The 24,518-nt window shown below is 32.7% G+C and overlaps 1 protein-coding gene across 3 annotated transcripts in view; it reads left to right on the top strand.

The window, feature by feature from the left end:
- Nucleotides 1–21,052: 21,052 nt before the first annotated feature.
- LOC106642958 (protein-lysine N-methyltransferase SMYD4) overlaps nucleotides 21,053–24,518 on the top strand; it is a 316,248-nt gene continuing 312,782 nt past the window's right edge. For 2 of the 3 annotated variants that reach the window (XM_089594980.1, XM_089594982.1), the window contains exons 1-6: nucleotides 21,053–21,320; nucleotides 21,387–21,624; nucleotides 21,696–21,879; nucleotides 21,974–22,286; nucleotides 22,385–22,634; nucleotides 22,702–23,051. In XM_089594980.1, the coding sequence (XP_089451106.1) occupies nucleotides 21,187–21,320; nucleotides 21,387–21,624; nucleotides 21,696–21,879; nucleotides 21,974–22,286; nucleotides 22,385–22,634; nucleotides 22,702–23,051 (1,469 nt within the window). In that variant the 5' untranslated portion in view covers nucleotides 21,053–21,186. The remainder of the gene's footprint in view (nucleotides 21,321–21,386; nucleotides 21,625–21,695; nucleotides 21,880–21,973; nucleotides 22,287–22,384; nucleotides 22,635–22,701; nucleotides 23,052–24,518) is intronic. The other variant, XM_089594981.1, reaches the window with a different exon arrangement.

Below are 24,518 nucleotides of genomic sequence, written 5' to 3' on the forward strand. Positions count from 1 at the left end.
AAAGCAAGCGACAACAACAAGTAGCTCAGCTTTTTGATGGATTATTTAGTTAATAAATTTATTCCTTGGTGAGCAAGTAGTGGCAATAAGTAAATTAGCTGTTAATTAGTTTATTTAATAAATTTATAACTTCTTTGGCGAGCAAGCGATGGCAGTTCATAGCTCAGCTATTCATTAGTTCAGTTAAGAAATAAATTATTCAGTTGGGGAGCAAGAAATGCCAATAACAAGCCCAGCTATTTCTAAGTTTAATGAATAAATTATTTTTTTGCTGAGCAAGCGAAAGCGAAGAGTAGCTCAGCTATTTATTAATTTGTTTAATAAATATATAATTTCTTTAGCAAGCAAGTGATGGCAATAAGAAGCTCAGCTGTTTATTAGTTTAATAAACTAATTAACTTTTTAGTGAGCAAGCGACATCAACGAGTAGCTCAGCTATTTATTACTTTTTTAAATGAATTAATTCTTCCTTCGGCGAGTAAGCGACGGCGATGAGTAGCTCTACTATTCATTAATTTACTTGATGAATATATTATTTCTTTGGCAAGCAAACTACGGCAGTAAGAAATTCAGCGATTTATTAGTTGATATGATAGATAAACTATTCCTTTGGCGAGCAAGCAGTGGCAATAAATAGCTCAGCTATTTATTAGTTTATGCAATAACTCAGATGATTCTTTGGCAGGCAAGCGATGGCAAGAAAAAGCTTAGCATTTTGAAAGTTTATTAAATAGATAAAATATTTATTTGATCAGCAAGAGACGGCAAAAAGTAGCTTAGCTACTTATTAATTTATTAAATAGATAAAACAAAATCTAAAAATAAATATATCTCTATAGCGGGAATGCGACGTTAATGAGAAGCTCAGCTATTCATTAATTTATTTATTAAATAAATCATTTTTCTAGCAAGCAAGCAGCTGCAAACAAAAAGCTGAGCCTATCATTATTTTATTTGGAAACTACATTTTTTCTTCGGTGAGCAAGTGACGGCAACTACTTGATTAGCTATTTATGAATTCATTTATTAAATAAAGCATTTTTTTTGTAAGAAAGCGACGGCAATGAGTAACTCTGATTTTCAATAGATTATTTAATAAATACAATATTTCTTTGGCGAGCAAGCAGTAGCAATAAATAGCTCAGCTTTTCATGAATCCCTTTTATTGTTGAACTTATTCTTTGGCGAGAAATCGTCAGTGGTAAATAGCCCAGCTTTTTATTAATTCATGCAATAAACAAATTATTTCTTAGGCGAGTAAAAGTAGTGGCAATAAGTAAATTAGCTATATATTAGTTCATTCGTCAAATTAATTATTTTTATGGCAAGCAAGTGTCGGTAATGAGAAATTCAGCAATTTATTTGTTAGGAAAAATCGGGTTTCACCTGGTGCGTATTCGACCAGGAAATCACGAGTCAGCCAATAACGCTCCGCTTATGATGCTTTTTTACTGCTAGCCTATAGATAAACTTTTTTTTTGACAAGCAAGCAACGACAACGAGTAGCTCAGCTTTTTGATAGATTATTGAGTTAATAAAATTATTACTTGGTGAGTAAGTAGTGGTAATAAGTAAATTAGCTGTTAATTATAGCTTATTTTATAAATTTATAACTTCTTAGGCGAGCAAGCGATGGCAGTTTATAGTTTAGCTATTTATTAGCTCAGTTAAGAAATAAATTATTTATGTTGGGAGCGAGTGACACCAATAAAAAGCCCAGCTTTTGATGAGTTCATTTGAGAAGTAATTTTTATTTTTGGCAAAAAAGTGATTGCAATGAGTAACTTATCTATTTGTTAGTTTATTTTATAAGTAAATTAATTTTTTGGTGAGCAATTGACGGCAACGAGTAGCTCAGCTTTTTATTAGATTATTCAGTAAATAAATTCATTCCTCGGCGAGAAAGTGGTAGCAGTAAGTAGCTTAGATTTTTATTACATTATTTGATAAATGGGTTATTTATTTGATGAGCAAGTATCAGCAATTAGTAGCTTACCTTAGTTTTTGATTGTTGTATGGATAAATTTCCTGATCAACGAGCAAGCGGTAAAACTACGTTGCTCAGCTTTTTTATCATTTAAATTGATAAATATATAATTTAAGCTTAGCAATTAGTAACTTAGCTGTATATAAATTTGTTTTATAAATAAACTATTCCTTTGGCGAGCAAGCAGTGGCAACAAATAGTTCAGTTATTTATTAGTTTATATATTAACTAAGATGATTCTTTGGCAGGTTAGTGATAGCAAGAATGAGCTCAGCAATTTATAAGTTTATTCAATGGTTAAAATATTGATTTGATCAGCAAGATCCGTCAAGAAGTAACTCAGCTTTCTAATACATTTTTTATCAACGAAATATTTTTTGGTAATTAGCCGACAGAAATAAGTATTTTAGCTCTTTATTAGTTTGTTCGATTAATAAGATATTTTCTTGGCAAGAAAGTGACAGCAAGGACCAGTTTCGCTTTTTTTCAGTTCATTCAATACTTAAATTATTTTTTCTGCGAGCAAGTGGTGGCAACGCGTTGCTTAGCTATTTGTTATTTTATTTGTTAAATAAATTATTTTTTTGGCAAGCAAAAGCGGTGGCAATAAGTAAATTAGCTATTTATTAGTTTAATAAGTTAATATGATTCTGTGGTGAGCAAGTGGCATTAAAATGTAGCTTATCTATTAATCAGTTCAATTAATAAATAAATTAATTATTTATTTAGGGCGCAAAAGGTGCCAATAATATGCTCAGCTGATTATTTGTTTATTAATTAATAATTTTTTTTGGTTGGCAAGCAAGCATTGGCACGGAGTAACTCAGCTATTTAATTATTTGTTTATTAAGTAAATTCTTCTTTAGGCGACCAAGTGATGGCAATGAATAGCCTAGCTATTTATAAGTTCATTTAAGAAATGAATCATTTTTTTAGTGAGCAAGCAGTGGCAATAAGTAGCTCAGCTATTTATTTGTATATTCGATAATTGAATAATTCATTTGGCAATCTGGTAACGGCAATAAGTTAATCAGCTTTTTATTCATTCATTTAATAAATTAATTATCTCAATAGCTAACAAGGAACAGCAATAAGTAGCTCAGCTATTTATTAGTTTAAACAACAAATCAATTTTTACTTTGCTGAGAGAGTAACGGCAAAAAGTTGCATAGCTGTTTTTCAGTTCCCATCATGAACAATCTATGCTATTTATCAGTTTATTTAATAAAGAAGTTGTTTTTATGATGATTAAGTGACAGCAAAGATTACCTCACTTTTTTATTAGTTCATTAATTAAATAAGTTAATTGTTTTTGAGCATGCGTTGGCATTAAGTCAATCACCCACTTTTCATTCTATTTAAAAAAATTTAACTGTTTTTCCTTGGCTCGGTGGTAATCGTGCTCGTTATGGATTTAATGCTGTTCTAGGGGTCTTGGGTTCAATTTCCTATGAGTACAGATTTTTAGAGTAACTTTTTTGACTGGAAAAGTTTCTATGAATTTCGGTCTGTTTTATAGGAGGTTTTTCCGTAAAATTTTATGTCAAAATAATTTTCGTGTTAAATTTTATCCTTGTTGAACTGGTCTTCGAGCCTGGGTGAATGCAAAATAGTATTAATGATACAGGTAGAGATTAGCCTGGATTCGATGCTTAGACTGTCGCGGTACTTAACCAGGTAAAACATAAAAAAAAGAGAAATTAATTATATCTCTGGCAAAGCAAGTTTCAGCAAGCAGAATCTAATCGATTCTCAGTATTTAAAAAACAAAGTGCCAGTAGGCAATCGAACATTGCTGCTAAACAACATTACAGTTTTGATATATCATTTATAGATAAAATAGTAACATAGGCACTTGCTCGCAAATGAAACAATTTAAGTATTGAATGAACTAAAAAAAAACGAAACTGTTCCTTGCTGTCAGTTTCTCGCCAAGAAAATATCTTATTAATCGAACAAACAAATAAATAGTCGAGCTGCTCATTGTCGCCACTTGCTCACAAAAAAAACAATTTATCCATTCAAGAAACGAAAAGTGAGGTAAGCTACTAGTTGCTGACAGTTGCTCATCAAATAAATAATCCATTTATCAAATAATGTAATAAAAATCTGAGCTACTTACTGCTACCACTTTCTCGCCGAGGAATGAATTTTATTAACTCAATAATCTATCAAAAAGCTGAGCTACTCGTTGTCGTTGCTTGCTTGTCAAAAAAAAAGTTTATCTATAGGCTAGCAGTAAAAAAGCATCATAAGCGGAGCGTTATTGGCTGACTCGTGATTTCCTGGTCGAATACGCACCAGGTGAAACCCGATTTTTCCTAACAAATAAATTGCTGAATTTCTCATTACCGACACTTGCTTGCCATAAAAATAATTAATTTGACGAATGAACTAATATATAGCTAATTTACTTATTGCCACTACTTTTACTCGCCTAAGAAATAATTTGTTTATTGCATGAATTAATAAAAAGCTGGGCTATTTACCACTGACGATTTCTCGCCAAAGAATAAGTTCAACAATAAAAGGGATTCATGAAAAGCTGAGCTATTTATTGCTACTGCTTGCTCGCCAAAGAAATATTGTATTTATTAAATAATCTATTGAAAATCAGAGTTACTCATTGCCGTCGCTTTCTTACAAAAAAAATGCTTTATTTAATAAATGAATTCATAAATAGCTAATCAAGTAGTTGCCGTCACTTGCTCACCGAAGAAAAAATGTAGTTTCCAAATAAAATAATGATAGGCTCAGCTTTTTGTTTGCAGCTGCTTGCTTGCTAGAAAAATGATTTATTTAATAAATAAATTAATGAATAGCTGAGCTTCTCATTAACGTCGCATTCCCGCTATAGAGATATATTTATTTTTAGATTTTGTTTTATCTATTTAATAAATTAATAAGTAGCTAAGCTACTTTTTGCCGTCTCTTGCTGATCAAATAAATATTTTATCTATTTAATAAACTTTCAAAATGCTAAGCTTTTTCTTGCCATCGCTTGCCTGCCAAAGAATCATCTGAGTTATTGCATAAACTAATAAATAGCTGAGCTATTTATTGCCACTGCTTGCTCGCCAAAGGAATAGTTTATCTATCATATCAACTAATAAATCGCTGAATTTCTTACTGCCGTAGTTTGCTTGCCAAAGAAATAATATATTCATCAAGTAAATTAATGAATAGTAGAGCTACTCATCGCCGTCGCTTACTCGCCGAAGGAAGAATTAATTCATTTAAAAAAGTAATAAATAGCTGAGCTACTCGTTGATGTCGCTTGCTCACTAAAAAGTTAATTAGTTTATTAAACTAATAAACAGCTGAGCTTCTTATTGCCATCACTTGCTTGCTAAAGAAATTATATATTTATTAAACAAATTAATAAATAGCTGAGCTACTCTTCGCTTTCGCTTGCTCAGCAAAAAAATAATTTATTCATTAAACTTAGAAATAGCTGGGCTTGTTATTGGCATTTCTTGCTCCCCAACTGAATAATTTATTTCTTAACTGAACTAATGAATAGCTGAGCTATGAACTGCCATCGCTTGCTCGCCAAAGAAGTTATAAATTTATTAAATAAACTAATTAACAGCTAATTTACTTATTGCCACTACTTGCTCACCAAGGAATAAATTTATTAACTAAATAATCCATCAAAAAGCTGAGCTACTTGTTGTTGTCGCTTGCTTGTCAAAAAAAAAGTTTATCTATCAAATAAGCTAATAAATCGCCAAACTTATTGTTGGTACCGCTTGCTTGCCAAAGAAATAATATATTCATCAAGTAAATTAATAAATAGTAGAGCTACTCATCGCCGTCGCTTACTCGCCGAAGGAAGAATTAATTCATTTAAAAAAGTAATAAATAGCTGAGCTACTCGTTGATGTCGCTTGCTCACTAAAAAGTTAATTAGTTTATTAAACTAATAAACAGCTGAGCTTCTTATTGCCATCACTTGCTTGCTAAAGAAATTATATATTTATTAAACAAATAAATAAATAGCTGAGCTACTCTTCGCTTTCACTTGCTCAGCAAAAAAATAATTTATTCATTAAACTTAGAAATAGCTGGGCTTGTTATTGGCATTTCTTGCTCCCCAACTGAATAATTTATTTCTTAACTGAACTAATGAATAGCTGAGCTATGAACTGCCATCGCTTGCTCGCCAAAGAAGTTATAAATTTATTAAATAAACTAATTAACAGCTATTTTACTTATTGCCACTACTTGCTCACCAAGGAATAAATTTATTAACTAAATAATCCATCAAAAAGCTGAGCTACTTGTTGTTGTCGCTTGCTTGTCAAAAAAAAAGTTTATCTATCAAATAAGCTAATAAATCGCCAAACTTATTGTTGGTACCGCTTGCTTGCCAATGAAATAATATATTTATTAAGTAAATTAATAAATGGTAAAGCTACTTATCGCCGTCACTTGCTCGCCGAAGGAATTATTTATTCATTAAATGAATTAATAAATGACTGGGCTAGTTGTCACCACCGCTTGCTTACATAAGAATTATTCTACTTACTGTTGAAATCTCCGAAACAGCAAGGCTTTTTTAACTGGCGCTTTCTTTCCCAGTAAATAATTTAATTATTATTTAGAATGTTCTTGTAATTATATATTAATATATTTATGTAAATCTTGAGCAAATCTTACCCGGTGTGTACATAATATTCATTTAACAGTTACCTGATTTTTTATTAAGCTATTGTTGAGTCCAACTTTTGCATATTCATTACCAGGTGCAATTTTAATAGAGAAAGATTTACTGTGAAAAATGTGACGAAAAAAAAAATTGTTTCCTAAATTAAAATCATTTAATAGAAAAAAAAAAATTGATTAATAACTGATTTATGGTAAATTAACGAATATACAATTTAATAACTCGACTAAACCTCTTGTTCATCTCTACATTTACCTCTCTATTTTTTATTTACTCTTTAAATAATCTTGTCTTTGACTTTACATCGTTTCTATAGGTGTAGATTTTGCAATTTTCTTTTGATATTTAACGTTGTGTATGATTAATGTTTTCTCTATTAATGAGCTCAAAGAAAAATTTAATCCAATAGAGAATATCGTGAAAAAAGGATAATGGAAAATAAGAGTAAGGACAGATCCAGGTGTAATAAAATGTTTGTTATTTCTAGAAAAAAATTAGAGTTTAATTTGTAAAAATGTTGAAATGTAACTAAAACTTAAATTTTTGAAAGTAGTATCTCTTTAAACAATTTGGTCAATTGCAAATGCTTACTTTTTTCTAGTAGAGCTACATAAATTACGAGAACAGTAGTTGGAAGCGTTTTTAATTACAATTATTGGAGTAGTCGGAATTTATCAGTTTGATCATGAATTTAAGGTGTATAGTCTGACTTAATTGGTATATTATTTGGTTCGGGTACTAATTTATTTTTGTTTCCAACTCTCATTGTTAGTTGAATAAAAGGTATAACTTCAACTATGGTATTATTCGCATAGTTAGCTACCATTAAACGAGAGACTGGGGACTCTACAGCATTATTTTCATAATATACTTCTGTTTGCATCATCGGTGAGATTTGTGGGAATGGATCCATGCCAGGAAATAAATCAACATTTTATTCAACGTTTCAGCAGATCAATGGTCAGCTCCACCTCACAAAGAGTGTTCTATTGCCTGGCCATATGAAGTAGTACTCACAACCAAGCAAGCTCATCTAGGACACTAAGATACATTTAAGTTTTCATGATTTGTTTGAGCCAATTAGCCAACAATATTACCACCCTAAAATAAGATTTGTAATAAAAAATAAGCATCACACAATAAAAAAACAGAGTTGGGAGAAAAATTTAACTGCTACGTACTGGAATATCGAAATTAGGATTCCAAGAGAGAATTCTATTGTCTTTTGCATAACTGAGAAGATCAGAATAATAAGGATTTCAGGCAATTGATATTACTTTTCTTTGATGGTTTTGGAATGTTTTCACGGTGTGGTTGCAAATCTCAAATCCCACAGTTCAATAATTGGATTTTAATCCTCTTCTGAAGCAAGAGACAGCTGTGTGACTATATATAAGGATGTCAGTGTACTGATTTCCATCTCACTTATATTTCAATAATGATGAAGAATTATTATGTTACAATTTCTGATGACAATGCTTATAGAGGCTCTTGAATTGGCATCGGTGAGTATTACCATGGCTTAATTCTTCTTCAAATGACACAACGCTGTGAAAATGTAGAAGCAAGAATGTGTTGCACTGTAAACAACAAAATGCTCTAATGTCAATTATGAATGTGTAAAAAAAAATGTTGCCAGGTAACGTACCTCGTGTATTCCATGATTCATCTAGTACATCCTCAGGTGGTAAATTTTTTTGGAACTAGGAGACATAGGCTCATTTGTCCAATTAATATACAAAGTATAAATGTCACTATCTGTCGCACCAGTAGCTAGAAAATGAGACTAAAATGGATTAAAGTCCAGTGCTCTCACAGGACCTTTGTGTTTGTCGGGACTGCTAATCAAACAGTTGCTGTCGTTCTCAAACATCTTGTCAGCAAAGTAAATCATTATTTTTCCACAATCATAGCAACTCACAATAATGCCAGCTGGATTCGTTCCGCCAGCTCCCCAAATTATTTTGTAAAATCTTGATGGTAATTATAATTATCATACTAAATTTTTCAACACTACGAATATTTTAGGTACACATGAATAAAAAAAAGGACAAAACCTTTGATCACTTGGCACACTGATCTTGATGTATGTATCATACAGCCTGGCTCCTCCAGGTCGAGAGAATACAAATCCAAACTGGCATTACGATACTAAAACTGATATCTAACTGCTGAGCAACTGTTACTGCAGCCAGCAAAATTGGAAAGTTGGTGGGCTGCTGGACTGGAGGTGACCAGGTCACATCTACAGCTTTATGAAATTTCTTAACCGTCATAATTTACTTCATTTGAATAATTGTAAAGACCATCTGCCACAACTGTACTTTATGTTTGGAATATGATGAGCTGCGCACTTGTTAACTTTGAGCAAGTCTGAACTTCATTTTTATTATTAACTGTGCTATTAGCATCACATGGCACCAAGTTTTCATGAGAGCGTTGAGTGACTTTTCTCTGTACCTCCATTGTGAACAATAATTATTAAAAAATTTTTTACTACAGCCTCTAAAGCAACTGGAATTCACAGCCATTCGATGATTTCAGAGATTCAGGTACATTTTCTTGTCAAACTTCATCAGCCCTTGATTTTTCTTATTTTCCTCCAAAATTGTGCTTGATAAAACAAAATCTTAACCTCTTGCTTCTTGATAAGTTTTTTTTTGTTTTGGTTGATTTGATTGCAGGAAAAGTAAATCACAACTTTGTGACTGGAAACTTGTGGGAATTACTCATTTGTTAGCAATCCCACGTTAAAGTCCTGCTTGATTTATATACAAATTTAAGAGAGACAAAAAAATATACAAAAAGAGAATAAAAAAACAAGCACTGCAACTCACCAAACACTGTTGGGCTTATAACTGAAATATGCAGTTTACTTGTCAGATCTGCTTAGCAGCTACTTGTCAAACTGCTAGCACTAACAGTAGTATCTTTGCTCACCTCATCGTTTGACTTGGTGAAAAAGGCCACAGTTGGTTGAAGAGAAGTCAAGGTCAAGCCATTGGTCAGTACTTTTAAGTACCAGCATTAACGTTGGCTTGGCTCTTGGTATCTCAGTTATCAGCACCGGTACAGGAGACAGGAGTGACAGAACAGACAACACAGAGCACTTAACCACTATATAGCGCAACAATCAGCTGGTATAAATTATGTACACACATGTATATATATAGCTACATCATACATGACTATAGTGACTAGTATTTGAGAACCGCTGTCGTAATAGACGACGCTTTTGGCTGTCGCGCAGCCGCGACCAAAAAGCAGTCCCCCTACCACTCTTCTTAGACGGGAGAGTGGTGGGGGGACCACTTTTCGCCATCTTGAAGCCAACACTGTTACCACTATACCACTGCAACGGAGACAGCTGCTGACTATGTAAATGTATATACATTATATTATATAGTTGTAAGACAAAGTTCAGTCTCTAACCCCCCACGGACCCCCTCGCGAACCCTCTCAGTCAAAAATTTATAGCTATTAATATGCCTATAATTTATAGCTACAATTATATAGCTATAACTTTCTATAAAACAGCTATCATAATGTATAAAATTCAGCTATAAATATAGCTATAAACTACAGCTGTAAATTTTTCACAAATAATGAATAAAAATTAGTTTAAAATCAGATTTTTTCAACATATATCGATCAGTACAAAATTGTTTAAAAATACTTTAGGCCCTCAGTTTTACTGTTATCACACGAATGATACCGCTTGAGCTGATCGATATATGTTGAAAAAATCTGATTTTAAACTAATTGTTGTTCAAAATTTGTGAAAAGATTACGGCTGTAATGTATAGCTATATTTTTTTTTTTTTTTTCGTATTATAGTGCTCTACGTCCGGCTCCTTTACTAAGGGCACTACTATGGGCACTCAGCATTTGGCAAAGGGACAAGGAAAGGGATGGGAGGCCTCCCATTACTGGGAGGGGGGTAGAGGGAAATTAGGCAATTTTTGCTGCGATAAGGTAGCCTAAACTCTCCTCGAGGAGCATTGCGTTGTGAAAAAGCACATGTGAGAATCACAGAGGTACTTGCCCGAAAAAGTCGTACTGGCCGGGAATCGAACCACGATCTCCCGCGTGCCAATCCACAACCTAGCCGACTGAGCCACCGCGCGCTCTCTTATAGCTATATTTATAGCTGAATTTTACACATTATTATAGCTGTTTTATAGGTAGTTATAGCTATAATTATAGCTATAATTTATAGGTATTATTACAGCTATAAATTTTTAACTGAGCTAGCCCCCCTCAGAACTTTGGAATATCGACCGAGCCCTCCCTCAAAATAAGGTAAAAATCTTAAAATTTCTACCTTATTTGAACCCAATAAAAAATATCTTATTTTTTTCAGACCTCCCTCACCACCACTCACCGTCCCTCAGCCCCCCTAATGTATTTGTGGCCTATCCTCCGGTCCATCCTCAGGCTACCCACTAAGATTTAATCATACCTAACAAATTTTATTTATTGACTTAGTTATAATAATTATTTAGTTTTACAAATATTTAATAATGACAATTTTAAGGCCCCCTTCGGTCCCCCCTTGGGCTATTTCAACTATATCAAACAAATCTTATTGTATCGATTTAGTTACAATAATTATTTAGTTTCACAAGTATTTAATAAGTAACATTTCATACAAAGTGTTAGAAAATGGAAGTTATTTTTTCGATGTTTGTCTTTTTTTTTAAATAATAATGATAAATTTCATATAAATGTTAGGTTGAATATTGTGAATAAAATAATGTCCAAATGGAATACTTATAGAGATTTTATTTTAGAAAGTAATTATAATTAAAATGTGAATAATTCTTCTGATTATCATTTTTTTATGAAAAGGAATGGGATTTCTGGCACAGAAATTAAATTGCAAAGTTTCGTTGAAATTTTATAACATTTTTGAAACAATCAAATACGAAAATCTCAATTTTAATCATAGTATTGGGAACAGCTTAAGTAATTTGAGTTTAATACATCTTTTTTCTGGTAAGAATGACAGCAGTCATGATGATACGTTTCAACTCAATAATTTTGAAATTAAAGAAAAAAAAAAAAAAAACAATAATACACAGAAATTCATATAACTTACAAAAGAGATAGATACAAAATCATATTAATATTAATATTTCAAAAAAAAAAAAAAAAAACTGTTTCACTGCTTTTCAAATCGGATTAAAAATTAATATGGATAAAGATATACAAAAAATAGACTGGAAACAAAAATTCGCATTATTTAGTGCTAGTGTGAAAAAATATAAATATTCAAATCACATTGCCAATATAGGTCTTAAAAACTATAAAATCTACTTTTCACAAAAAAATAAGAAATAAGATAGTCGTTACATAATATAATAAACCTGTAAGGAAGTTGTGTTGGTTCAGTGGTAAGCGTGTTTGCTACTGATACAACGCTGTTCTAGGGGTCGTGGGTTCAATTCCCGGTGAGTGCAAATTTTTTCAAAAACTGTTTTTACCGGAAAAAGTTCCTATGCAACCGGCTGTTTCGGGGCGGGTTTTTCCGTGGAATTTTTCTTCAGAGTAATTCCAGGGTTTTTTTCCTTGCTCCACAGGTCTTCGGGCCTGGGTGAATGCGAAACAGTGTTAGGGCCTATATAGATAGAGATTAGCGGGCCAGATGCCAGGCGCGCCAGGCAGGGATCGCCGGCCTTACCGACGAGGAGTGATCCCTGAAAAATGGGGCTTCTCCAGGGATGCTAATTAGCCTGGATCCGATGCTTCGGCAGAGAGCGCCGGCTTAACCAGTGAGGAGTGGACGTCCTGAAATACGGAGTCTTCTCTGAGGAAAGGCTACACAGTGGCGAGTTGACCCGATGCACTTCCCTCCGGTGCAGAGAGTGTCAGCTTAACTGACAAGGTGTGTTACGCTGGAGATACTTCCCCTTGCCCATGGTATGATTTGTATGGTATCAATTAAAGAGAAGATGTGGGGTAAATGGGTGTGGCAATACACCCCTACACATAGGTGGTGAGTGGGTGGCCCCGGCGACTGGGCCAACAGGCTCTCGCGGTAACCCGGTACAAAAAAAAAAAAAAAAATATATAATCAACCTATATATAATAATAAACCATTATATAATAAACTATTGTATAATAAACCATTATATAATAAACCATTATATAAACCTTTTACAGCATAATGTGGAGCAATAATTGTTTCTAAGTCAGAAAATATTGAAGACTATGACTTATGTGTATATCCTATTTACACACCAATCCATACATATTAAAACAAATTATCACAGTGTGTCGATACATTGTTGTTTACTTTATTATTTCCATTAGGAGATGTAGGATGGAATACATGCGATAGACAAAAATTTTTTACAAAAGCAGAAAATCTTACGTTGCTTCAATATTACTTATACCGAACTCCTTATCGACCAAATAGTAAAATTTTTAGTCCCATACTTTAGGCTGGAAGATTAACACAAATATTTTTTTACATGCATATACTATGATGGAAAGCAATAGAATGAACTTTTTTTGCAATAACCAAAAAATTTTAAGGATTGAATGTTATCAAGGTTTAATAGATCACATAATGCGTAGTGCATCAAATAACTCTAAAAATTATGAAAACAATAAAGTTGGAAATATTTTTATTTTACTTTCAACATACATCGGTGATCCTAGGTACATGCAGAAACATTACCAAGATGCAATGGCAATAATGCGAAAATTTTAGCTACTTGATTTTTTTAATATCATAACATGTAACACTAAATGGAAAGAAATGAAGCAAATTCAAAAAGTTTTCCTCCGTATGATATACTGAATATAACTGTTAGATTATTTGATACAAAATTTGAATCCCCTATTGTTGCGGTCCAATAAAAACCAATAAAAATTTCATTGATTTTACCATAGGATTTTTCTATTGGTTTGTTATCGGTATTTGCACCGGTAAATCCAAATAAAATCCGAAATGGTCAAAAATAGATTTTCTATATCATTTATTATAACTAGGACATAATTGAACAAAAATTAATTGACAAATTTATGTCATACCATCCAGATGGTAACACCAAAACGGGGGGACTAAAGTATTTTTTACAAAATTCTAATAAAAATTAATAACTAACTTTTCTTTCAATTTACATATAAAATACTCTAATCCCCCCGTTTTGGTGTTACCATCCGGATGGTATGACATAAATTTGTCAATTAATTTTTGTTCAATCATGTCCTAGTTATAATAAATGATATAGAAAATCTATTTTTAACCATTTCGGATTTTATTTGGATTTACGGGTGCAAATACCGATAAGAAACTAATAGAAAAATCCCATTGTAAAATTTTATTGGTTTTTATTGGACCGCAACAACAGGGTTAATATTAGACAATACAACTAAACACAATATTTATGTAAAAGTTATTGCTTACGTTTATACCATTGAGTTTAAAAAAAGATGATTACTTCATTCTCATATTATTATATTATTGCATCCAAACAATAAATTATTTATTACTACAGATGTAGATAAATATATTTCAGCAGAAATTTTACTTGATTAACGAATACAAAAATTAGTAATTAAATACATGCTTCATGGACGTCATGGTAAAGATAGTCCACGTCTTGTCAGCCATCAAAAAATTTGTACAAAAAAAGATTCCAAAAAAGTTTACGAATCATACTGTTTCTACAAAAAATTGATACCCAAATTACTAAAGATGTGACAATAGATGTGATAATTACATGTATAAAATGAAAAATAGTAATGACAAAATTTTAGTTGATAATTCAATGGTAGTACCATACAATACATTCTTGCTGACCGAATATAATTGCCACATTAATGTTGAATATTGCGCATCTATTCAAAGTATAAAGTATATTTTTAATTATATCCATTAAGGAGGAGATAGAGCCTTTTGCAAAATAACTAAAACAGGTATGAGTGACAAAGAAGGCGATACAGAATTTTTTTATGAAATATCAGAATACGTAGATGGTCACTATTTAAGCCCTACGGAAGCAGCATGGTGATCGTAAGAGTTTCCTCTGTGTGGACGAAGTCATTCTATATTTAACTGACCAGTACATATTGAAAATAAACGAAAAATAGTTTTTCGAGAAAATAATATGTTTAAAGCTATATAAAATTCTGAAACAGTATTAATGGCTTGGTTTCAATAAAATAAAATGGACAGTTTCGCGAAATAATTTGATACGTGAATATTCCAGAATATTACTGTTTCAATTCAATGCTAAAAATTGAGGTTAGAAGAAAAAAAGTTGGACGTAATATATCAATAGGGCGACTGAAAATAAAATCCCCTAAGGACTCTGAACATTTTTTTTTAAAATTAATTTTAAATCGGGCTAGTGGAGCTGAATCTTTCGAAAGTTTAAAAACATATAATAACATACATTACAGTACTTATAGAAATACTGCTATTGCTTTAGTAGTTTTTTATAGGTTTAGTTGAACACGACTTCCAAGTATTCAAAATATTGGAGGAAGCTTGTAACGTTATGCTGCCATATCAACTGAGAAAACTTTTCGCATGGTTTTTAATATCTGAAGACATTATCGACGGCTGTTACGTAAAACAACGGAACTCCGAAATTTCAATTTTATTTTAAATACAAAAATCTGAGTTTCATTGTTTTTCGTAAGAGCCATCGAATTTGTAGTAAGACTATTCGGAAATCATTCTGAAAATTTTTTATTGAAGATTTGAAAGATGATAATCAAAATAATGCTTTGTCACATTTAAATGAAATCTTCAAATTTAAAGAAAAATCATGTAAAGATTATGAATTACCAGAGCCAATGAAACAGTAACATCTGAAAATATTGACAACAACAAATCTGTAATTGATTTTGAAACAAATTTCAAGGATTTATTTGTTAAACTGAATAGTGATCAAAAGAAAATTTTTAATGAAATTGTTTATAGTGATACAAAGTGATTTTTTATTGATGGTCTAAGAGGTTCTGAAAAAACATTTCTGTATGAAACATGATTATTTTTTTTTTAGAACGAAGTTCTTTATGTCGCGTTACTCGGGGGGCTGGAATTTTAAAACCGACAGATTTTTTTTTTTTTGAATTAGAAATCTCTTCCTCTCAAGTTTTTCCCCTCACCCCGGCCCCCCTCACCAAGTGTTCTCTACATACTTCCCCTCTCCTCACTACATATGTATATCTGTCAACCGTGCCGTGTTACTCTTTTGCACCACACCTTTACCCACCATTCCCCCTCACACTCCCAAGCAATTAATTTTTTAACAAATTTTAATTTTATTTCCCCACAGTAATTTTTCTTTCACTATGAATTTTTTTTTCTTTTACAATTCTAAAAAAAAAAAAAAAAAAAAAAAAAACATTTTCCAATAAAGAGATTTGAACCCCCGACCTTCTGCATGTGAGTCCTGTACCTTACCCACTCTGCTACGAGCGCTGCCGACTATAGTAGTCGGTTTTTTGTACTTATCGTGTAATTCGTAACTATAACATTCCATTTTTAAATGTATTCACTGATAATACATTCAATTATGAATTTGTTGTATAAATTGTGTATTTTTTTTCTAAATAATCCATCTAAAAAAAAAAAAAAAAAAAAAAAAAAAAAAAAAAAAAAAAAAAAAAAAAAATTAATTAGCATAAATATGGTTATGTAGATTAAATATAATAAGGCGCGTTATTACGCATTAAAATTAAAAAATAATGAAATGAAATATGAAAAAAGAAATGAAAAAAAAGAAAAAACAAAAGAATGAATATAAATAGAAAAATATAAAAAAAAGAAATAAAGGAAATACAAAAGAATGAAAAAAAAGTAATGAAATTAAATATGAAAAAAAAAGAATGATATATGAAAAAAAAGGGAATGAAAAAAAAAAGATTAAATATGAAAATAAGAAAGAAATTAAATAAAGGAAATACAAAAAAATGAAAAAAAATGTAATAAAATGAAATATGAAAAAAAATGAAACAAGAAATGAAAAAAAAATAAATAAAACAAGAAATAAAGAAAAAAAAAAAAAAAACATCAAACCAGGGGGGATGAATGGGTCATGGGACCCACGGTAAGAACGAAGTTCTTTAAACATGACATGAGTGTAAAGCACAATTTCTCAGGTAACAAGGGGGTCGCCAGACCCGTAGAAAGAACGAAGCTCTATAAACGTTAGTACTGCATTCATGTAATTCACTAAACAAAAACTTGAAAAACGAATAAAAAAAAAAATAAAAAAATTAGTTCAGTACTCACGATGGTTGAACTTCGTGAGTACTGTATTTATGCACGACGTTCTCACGAAGTTCAACCATCGTGAGTACTGAACTATTTTTTTTATTTTTTTTTTTATTCGTTTTTCAAGTTTTTGTTTAGTGAATTACATGAATGCAGTACTAACGTTTATAGAGCTTCGTTCTTTCTACGGGTCTGGCGACCCCCTTGTTACCTGAGAAATTGTGCTTTACACTCATGTCATGTTTAAAGAACTTCGTTCTTACCGTGGGTCCCATGACCCATTCATCCCCCCTGGTTTGATGTTTTTTTTTTTTTTTTCTTTATTTCTTGTTTTATTTATTTTTTTTTCATTTCTTGTTTCATTTTTTTTCATATTTCATTTTATTACATTTTTTTTCATTTTTTTGTATTTTTTTTTTAAAGAAAAAGGTTATTTCTATGGCTTGGACAGGAATCGCTTCAATTTTATTACCTGAAGGCATCGATATATCAGTTGCACGAAGGAAAAAAAATGGTATTATAGCATCGAAGCATTAATGCGGTGAGCCTATACGAGTCTGCATGGTACAGAAGCATACGAACTATACAATGAGTACATCCATTCCATAGTAGCAGCGCAGCGACTCGATGCCTCGTACGCATCGGCTACATATATGGGATAAACGCATAGCGCTCATGAAATTTTCTCCGGTACTGTCTTGCGTTTACACGAGCGTCGCGCGCATGTGTGTTATCTACACATATGCCGAATACCAGCCAGGGATGGCAGGGATACAGACAGGTACGAGTATACACACAGGTGTAGATGGACTCATTGTATAGTTCGTATGCTTCTGTAGCACGCAGACTCGTATGGGCTCACCGCATAGGTGCTTCGATGCTATAATACCATTTTTTCCCCTCCGTGTGGGTAAACCTTTTGCCCATACAAGTCCGCACGGGAAATCTTCAATTCCTTGCGGATGCAACTTTTTTTTTTTTTTCATGTGTACAAACAATATTAATGAAGGATAATACGTGCTTTTTTCTAGGAAAAATATTTTAACAAATATTTGAAAACATGCTAGATAAATGTCTGCTTTACGTAATAAGAAAAATTAATTTAAGATAACATTAATTAATTATTCAAAAGTGCCTGCCGAAAATCATAAACAAGCAGACTACGATATGTTAATAATCATACTTTTTATCAATCAACTACTAAAATGCAAAATATATATATTTATATTTTATGCAATACATGCGTAAATTCAAAATATCGCAAATAGACAAGTTTAATATAAATTTGCATAATGGGCAATAATACATAAATTAATAGGAGATGCAATGCGCTCTTGTATCTATCAATAAATGAACTATGAAAGAAGAAAATTATGCAGTAAATTATGTCCTATTTCATAGAGCACGAAAAGTCGGTGAGCGGACGATAATTTGCTGTGGGCACGAAAATGGTTATTGTATATTATTCTCGTATGATCAAGAACAGACTAGGCCTATGAGGGAAACCCCTCAAAGAAAAAATTAAAACTTTGTTTTTTATTTTTTAGCAAAATATAATTTGACTGTGAATTAAACTACTAATGTAACGAGAGATTTTTGGCCGTATTTATATCAACACTTTTTAATTTTTTCTTTAAAAAAAACAAAAAAAAAAAAACGCTGAAATACTACCACTAGCTAGTATAGACACAATATCGTTTTGTTTTCTTTTTATAAGTCTGCTAAAGCCACTAAATCAAAACAAGCATCTCCACACCCAAACCGAATTATCGTCCGAGTGTTGCTACTTGTTTCGATGTTTCTATAATAACATTTGTAACGAAAAAAAAAATATATATGTATATTAAAAAATATTAACTAATTATAACACTCTCTAAACTTTATTTTAGTCTCAAATCTGGACTTTATAAAGTATTATTATTAGTTGGTATTTTTTTTTTTTTTTTCGTTATTTAATAACAAAAAAAAACAAGCGATGTACATGTACACATTAAAAACCCTTTGTGATGTGGTCCAACAGTAGGCAGTCAAACATTCGGTAGCCGAAGTAGTCCTGAAGACTGCCCGAACGCAGTGTGCCGAGAGGAGTGGTATACGATCTATAGATGAAAACACAATGACTAGACCGATAGAAAATCCTCTAAATCTCAAAATTGATTTCCAAAGGGATATTTTAGATATTATACGTAATTAAACTCGTAGATTACAGAAAAAATAGTCAAACTCGTCAAAACTCTGTTTAACACCCTTAAAATAGTGTTTAAAGTTTGTTCCGTAAATATATCTCGTAAACTGTACAAAATAGGATAAAAATAAAAATACTAGCGTGTAGACTTAAAAATTTCCTATTGATTTGGTCTTTTACTTTTGTTTGGACCAGCACAAAATTTTGAGATAAAAATTAACAATGGTATTTTTGCTTGATACCATTAGAGTAAGGAAGACAGAGAGTGCGTGGACAAACAGTCGTGCACGATCGTCGTCTGCTGGAAATATATATATATGTGTATGGATCGGTCGCGGTGGCGTAACAGTAGAGTTGCAGTTCCGTCGATCTCTGAGGTTAAGCTGCATTTGGCGCGGTTAAGGGTGTGTTCCAGTAACGCTCTCCGATAACTTACCGACTACTTAATTATGTCTTACGATATCTTGCATCATGTTTAAGTTGTCGGTAAGTTGTCGGAAAGCGCTACTGGAACACACGGTAGTACTTGGATGGGTGCAGACCGCTTGGTCACCATTCGGGTCTCGCCGTTTCACCTGTGCTCTTGATTCTCGAAGGTCGATTAACTGTTTCTCTGACGTTTCGTTTACGTGATCATAGGTGTGACTGAGTTGGTCCAGATATTTATATATGTATTTGTATATAAACATCTGGTCATAACTCAGGTGCACCGGTGGCTAATTAACACTATGCTTGTGTAAACGAATGCCATGTTTGAGCCTACGGGCGATGATGGAAAAAAAAAAATGTGTATGGAGTTACATGACTATGTATGCATCTATACTGAGTGGTAAACGACATTGGGCAAAGTTAGGGCCACCTTCGGCTGCCGAATGTTTGGCTGCCTATTGTCGAGCCACATATCGAATTTGCGCACGCCCTGAATTCGGGCTGACAGCAATATTATTCGGCATCCAGCAGTCGGGCCGAATGATTCTGTACGGTTGCCAACTAACTGTTTCTGGGGTGTAATCCGCAATCGCCGCCAGCAGTTACATATGTACGACGTGACAACGTTGCGTGGTTGGGGGCGCTACTGTCGATTTACTGGTGATGTGATCGGCAATCTCACCAGCAGTAAAGCAGACGACGTCCGTCTATACTTGCTCTTTTTCGTGACATTTTCCGACATTCTGTCGTCTGCTTTGCTTTGTTTACAATCAGAAAATGTCACGAAAAAGAGCTATAGTAGACCGACGTCGTCTGCTTTACTGCTGGTGAGATTGCGGATCACATCACCAGTAAATCGACAGTAGCGCCCCCAACCACGCAACGTTGTCACGTCGTACATATGTAACTGCTGGCGGCGATTGCGGATTACACCCCTGATCGGGTAGGTATGATACCTAGAGTAATATACCAAGTTTCTGACAGGTAAGATACCTGGTAAATCACCTCACGAGTTTCAGACAAGTTTCTGACACAGTAGTTTCTGACACACTCAACACTGATTTTTATAATTTTTATAATCTTCAAGCTCTCGTTACCCATAGTCTTGGTTGAGAGCACGAACAAAATTTTTGAAATGGATTGATTCAACAATAATAAAAGGTATATTACAACCAAAAATTAAAATTTGTATGAGCTTAGAATAATATGTTCATTTTGAATTAATACTTTTTATTGTCGTAAAGTAAAGTGACTGTCTATTTCAGGTTATAAACTCTATTTTATGCACTCACAAATCGGATTATTAGACTTTGAAACGATGTTTTGGAGTTTCTGACATTTCTTACAATCATGCAAGTTTATGACATTAATGACAAGTTTCTCACAGGTATGCGTCAGAAACCTCCAGATCGTGTCGGAAACCCACCACTGCTCGCTGTGCATCACGCAATTTTAGTTGGTATAGCTATGTAGCGTATAGTCTTTTGTGCACTATGCCTGTGCATCTGCTTGTGTTTTTAACTGCGTAGGCCTTTAAGGTTCCGCATGCGGAGCTACGCATGCAAGTTCCGCATAGTTTAAATCGACGAAAAAAATAAAAAATTTCAATAAGACTAAAATTCTATCTCCTATAGCCGATGTTGCCAAGAAGTTAAAAAAAAAAAAAATATAGCCGTATGTTTACAATACTAAGCATGGATTGGCAAGAAACTCTTCAAAAAATCGTGCGTACCAATGAACCATACAGCTTAAGTAAAAGTAAAAATGAGTTCGAAATAATGCAACATTTCTTAAATAATGAGAGTGTAAGGTAAGTTGGTAAAATCTTTTTACACGTTTATTGATAAATTGTAATTCAGTAATTTCTTTAAAACAGAAAGGATATTCTGCAATGGTTTGAGAGTCTAGAATATAATAATTTAGTATGTAAGAAAAACTCAGACAAAAGTAAGGAACTGCGTAAGCGAGGTAATACGGCATTTGAAAACAAAAAGTATGAGTTAAGCATTATGCTTTACAATTCCAGTATGCAAATGGCTCCTTGGGAAAGTGAAGATTTGACTCTAGCAGTCGCTAATAGATCTGCGGCCTTATTTTATACTGAAAAATATGAGGTAGGCGTATTAAGATAATGAATTTGTTATACTTTGTCTTACTGAAATTTCATGGAAAAATTTGCCTTCAGTCTTGTACCCGAGATATTCAACTAGCTATTCAATGGAATTATCCAGAGAATCTTATTTATAAATTATATTTACGAGCAGCACAGTGTTATTTTAAATTACACCAAAAACGTCTCATGGAAGAAGCTCTCTCTAAATTGCAAATATCGTTGAATAATAATGTTACAATGGAAGCATCAAAAAAAGGTTTCATAATTTTTAATATTGCTTGTTTTTTATGTGAACTGACTATAAGTACTGTTGAATATTACCCTTAGCATTTATATTTGAAAATTTTTAGAGTTTATAAAAAAACAAATGGATCTATTATTAGCCTATGCTGATAATTCTGAAAATATTAAAGACGTACATGTAATTAATCATCAAGATATGTTAAAAGAATTTTCTGAAAATCCAAATTTTCCAAATGCATCAACTGCTTTAAATTTGCAATTCTCAGAAATGAAAGGACGATATGTTGTAGCAACTAGAAATATAAAAAAAGGAGAAATTTTATTTTTTGAAAAGCCCTTTGCATTTGTTTTGTTAGACAATAAAGATAGTATGGTTGTTTGCACCTATTGTTGTGAAGGGAAAGGTGACACTCCCATCCCGTGAGTGTTGAAATATTAAATTTGACATCATGTACTCTTTGTTGACATTTTTAACCTCTTATTAACTATTAATGACTTTTCTTATGTTATTTATGAAGTTGTACATTTTGTACTACTGCAGTATATTGCACTAAAAAATGCCAAATGGATGCTTGGTCAACTTATCATCAATGGGAATGTTTTGGAAATCAAATAGGGATGTGGGATCAAATTGGTATTGCCCATTTAACAATAAGGACATTTTTAATAAGCTGTTACACAAATGATGAGGCTCAGTTTAACGCCGTTCAAAAACTCGTCACAAATATGGCGCACATATCAAATCAAGATATGTTTCTTTATAGCATTGTAAGAAAGGAAATTTCATCATCATCACAGGAATTTCTAATCATCTAATATAATTTTGATGTTTCAGTCTGCTTTGATGATGACAATGTACTTGAGAAAATTCACGAAATTTTTTAGAATGATTGATGTTTGTAAAAGTTTATTTTTAAAATTCGACAATGAAGAATTAAATATGTCTAAAGTATCAGAATTACAATCCACTGAGTGGACGGAAGGTCTTTCTGTACATTACGTTAGTGGAATTCTTTTAAGACACATGCTACAACTTATTTGTAATGGGCATGCAATAACAAGATTAAATATATCTGTGTCCAATGCAAAGAATATTTCTACTGAGTATCAATGCAGGATAGCAACCGCTATTTATCCTGCTGCCAGCATGATGAACCACTCATGTGATCCAAATATCATTAATAGGTACAGATATTTGAATAATTATTTTCATGATAATGCTAGTAAGTATGCTATGAGTGTTCTGGGCCAATAAGTTTTATCGAGGAAAAGAAATAGTACTATTCGCTACGTGCACAATTTTGAAGCAGCGCCACCAAGGCAATAACGAGAACTATTGGTCTGGATAGAGCTGAAACTAGCCCCACGCCGGAGCAGCCTCACCAGGGACGAATCAGACCTGAGGGGCCCTGGGGCTAAAAAATTTTTTTTTGTCCTGATCCATTCGACAAAAGCTACATATAGTAGTGATTCTCCCATTCGCAATCCCTGCAACTTTTTAAAGCCGTAAAAAGTCGTCAGACTGGGAAAACAGAGTTTTCCGTACATACGAACATACGCGTGTACGAAAAAAAATAAAATAAAAATTTATAACTTACTTTTCGGCTCTTGTGCCACCTTGGAAATTGATAAAGTATGTTTCTATCACTTCTATACACGATCCTAATTAGTTTTTCAAGCCTTGTAAGGCCGCCAGGCTTGGAAAATGATGAGTTTTCCGCCGATTCGCAAATACGCGTATACACAAAAATCAGAAAAAAATTTATAACTTTTTTTTGGGCTCTTGTGCCACCTTGGAAATTGATAGAATATGTTTCTATCACTTCTATACACGATACCTACAAGTTTTCCAAGCTGTGAAAGGCCGCCAAGCTTGGAAAACAGTAAGTTCTCCGCCGATGGGCAAATACGTGTATACGAAAAAATTGGAAAAAACTTTATAAATTTTTTTTGGGCTCTTGTGCCACCTTGAAAATTGATAGAATATGTTTCTATCACTTCTATACACGATCCCAATTAGTTTGTCAAGCCTTGTAAGGCCGCCAGGCTTGGAAAATAATAAGTTTTCCGCCGATACGCAAATACGCGTATACGAAATAATCAGAAAAAAATTTATAACTTTTTTTTGGGCTCTTGTGCCACCTTGGAAATCAATAGAATATGTTTCTATTACTTTTATACACGATATTAACTCGTTTGCTAAGCCTTTACAGGTAGCCAAACATGAAAAATAAAGAGTTTTCCGCCAATACGCATGTACGCGTTTAGGGAAAAAATGGGGAAAAAATTAATATCTTTTAGAGGTATCTTGCCACGATAAAAATAAATAGAATACGTTTTCATTGCTCCTGTATACACTTTCTATGGGTTTTCAAAGCTGTGGAAGGCCGCCAGTCATGAAAAGTTAAGTTTTCCGCTGATACGCGTATCTGCATTTTCACAGAAAAAATAGGAAAAAAATCATAACTTTTGTTGGGGCTCTTGTGCCACCTTAGAAATGGATAGAATATATTTTTATTATATACACTTATTATTTCTTTAGATTTTTTTAGCTGTGAAAGGCCGCTAAGCTTAGAAAATTATGAGTTTTTCGTGGGTGCACGTATCAGTGTGTACGTAAAAAATTAAGGAAAAACTCATTTTTTTTTTTGG

This window comes from Copidosoma floridanum, unplaced genomic scaffold (assembly GCF_036245765.1).
Source record: "Copidosoma floridanum isolate Cflo_tuat_1 unplaced genomic scaffold, Cflo_Japanese_pri ptg000022l, whole genome shotgun sequence".
NCBI classification, from domain to species: domain Eukaryota; kingdom Metazoa; phylum Arthropoda; class Insecta; order Hymenoptera; family Encyrtidae; genus Copidosoma; species Copidosoma floridanum.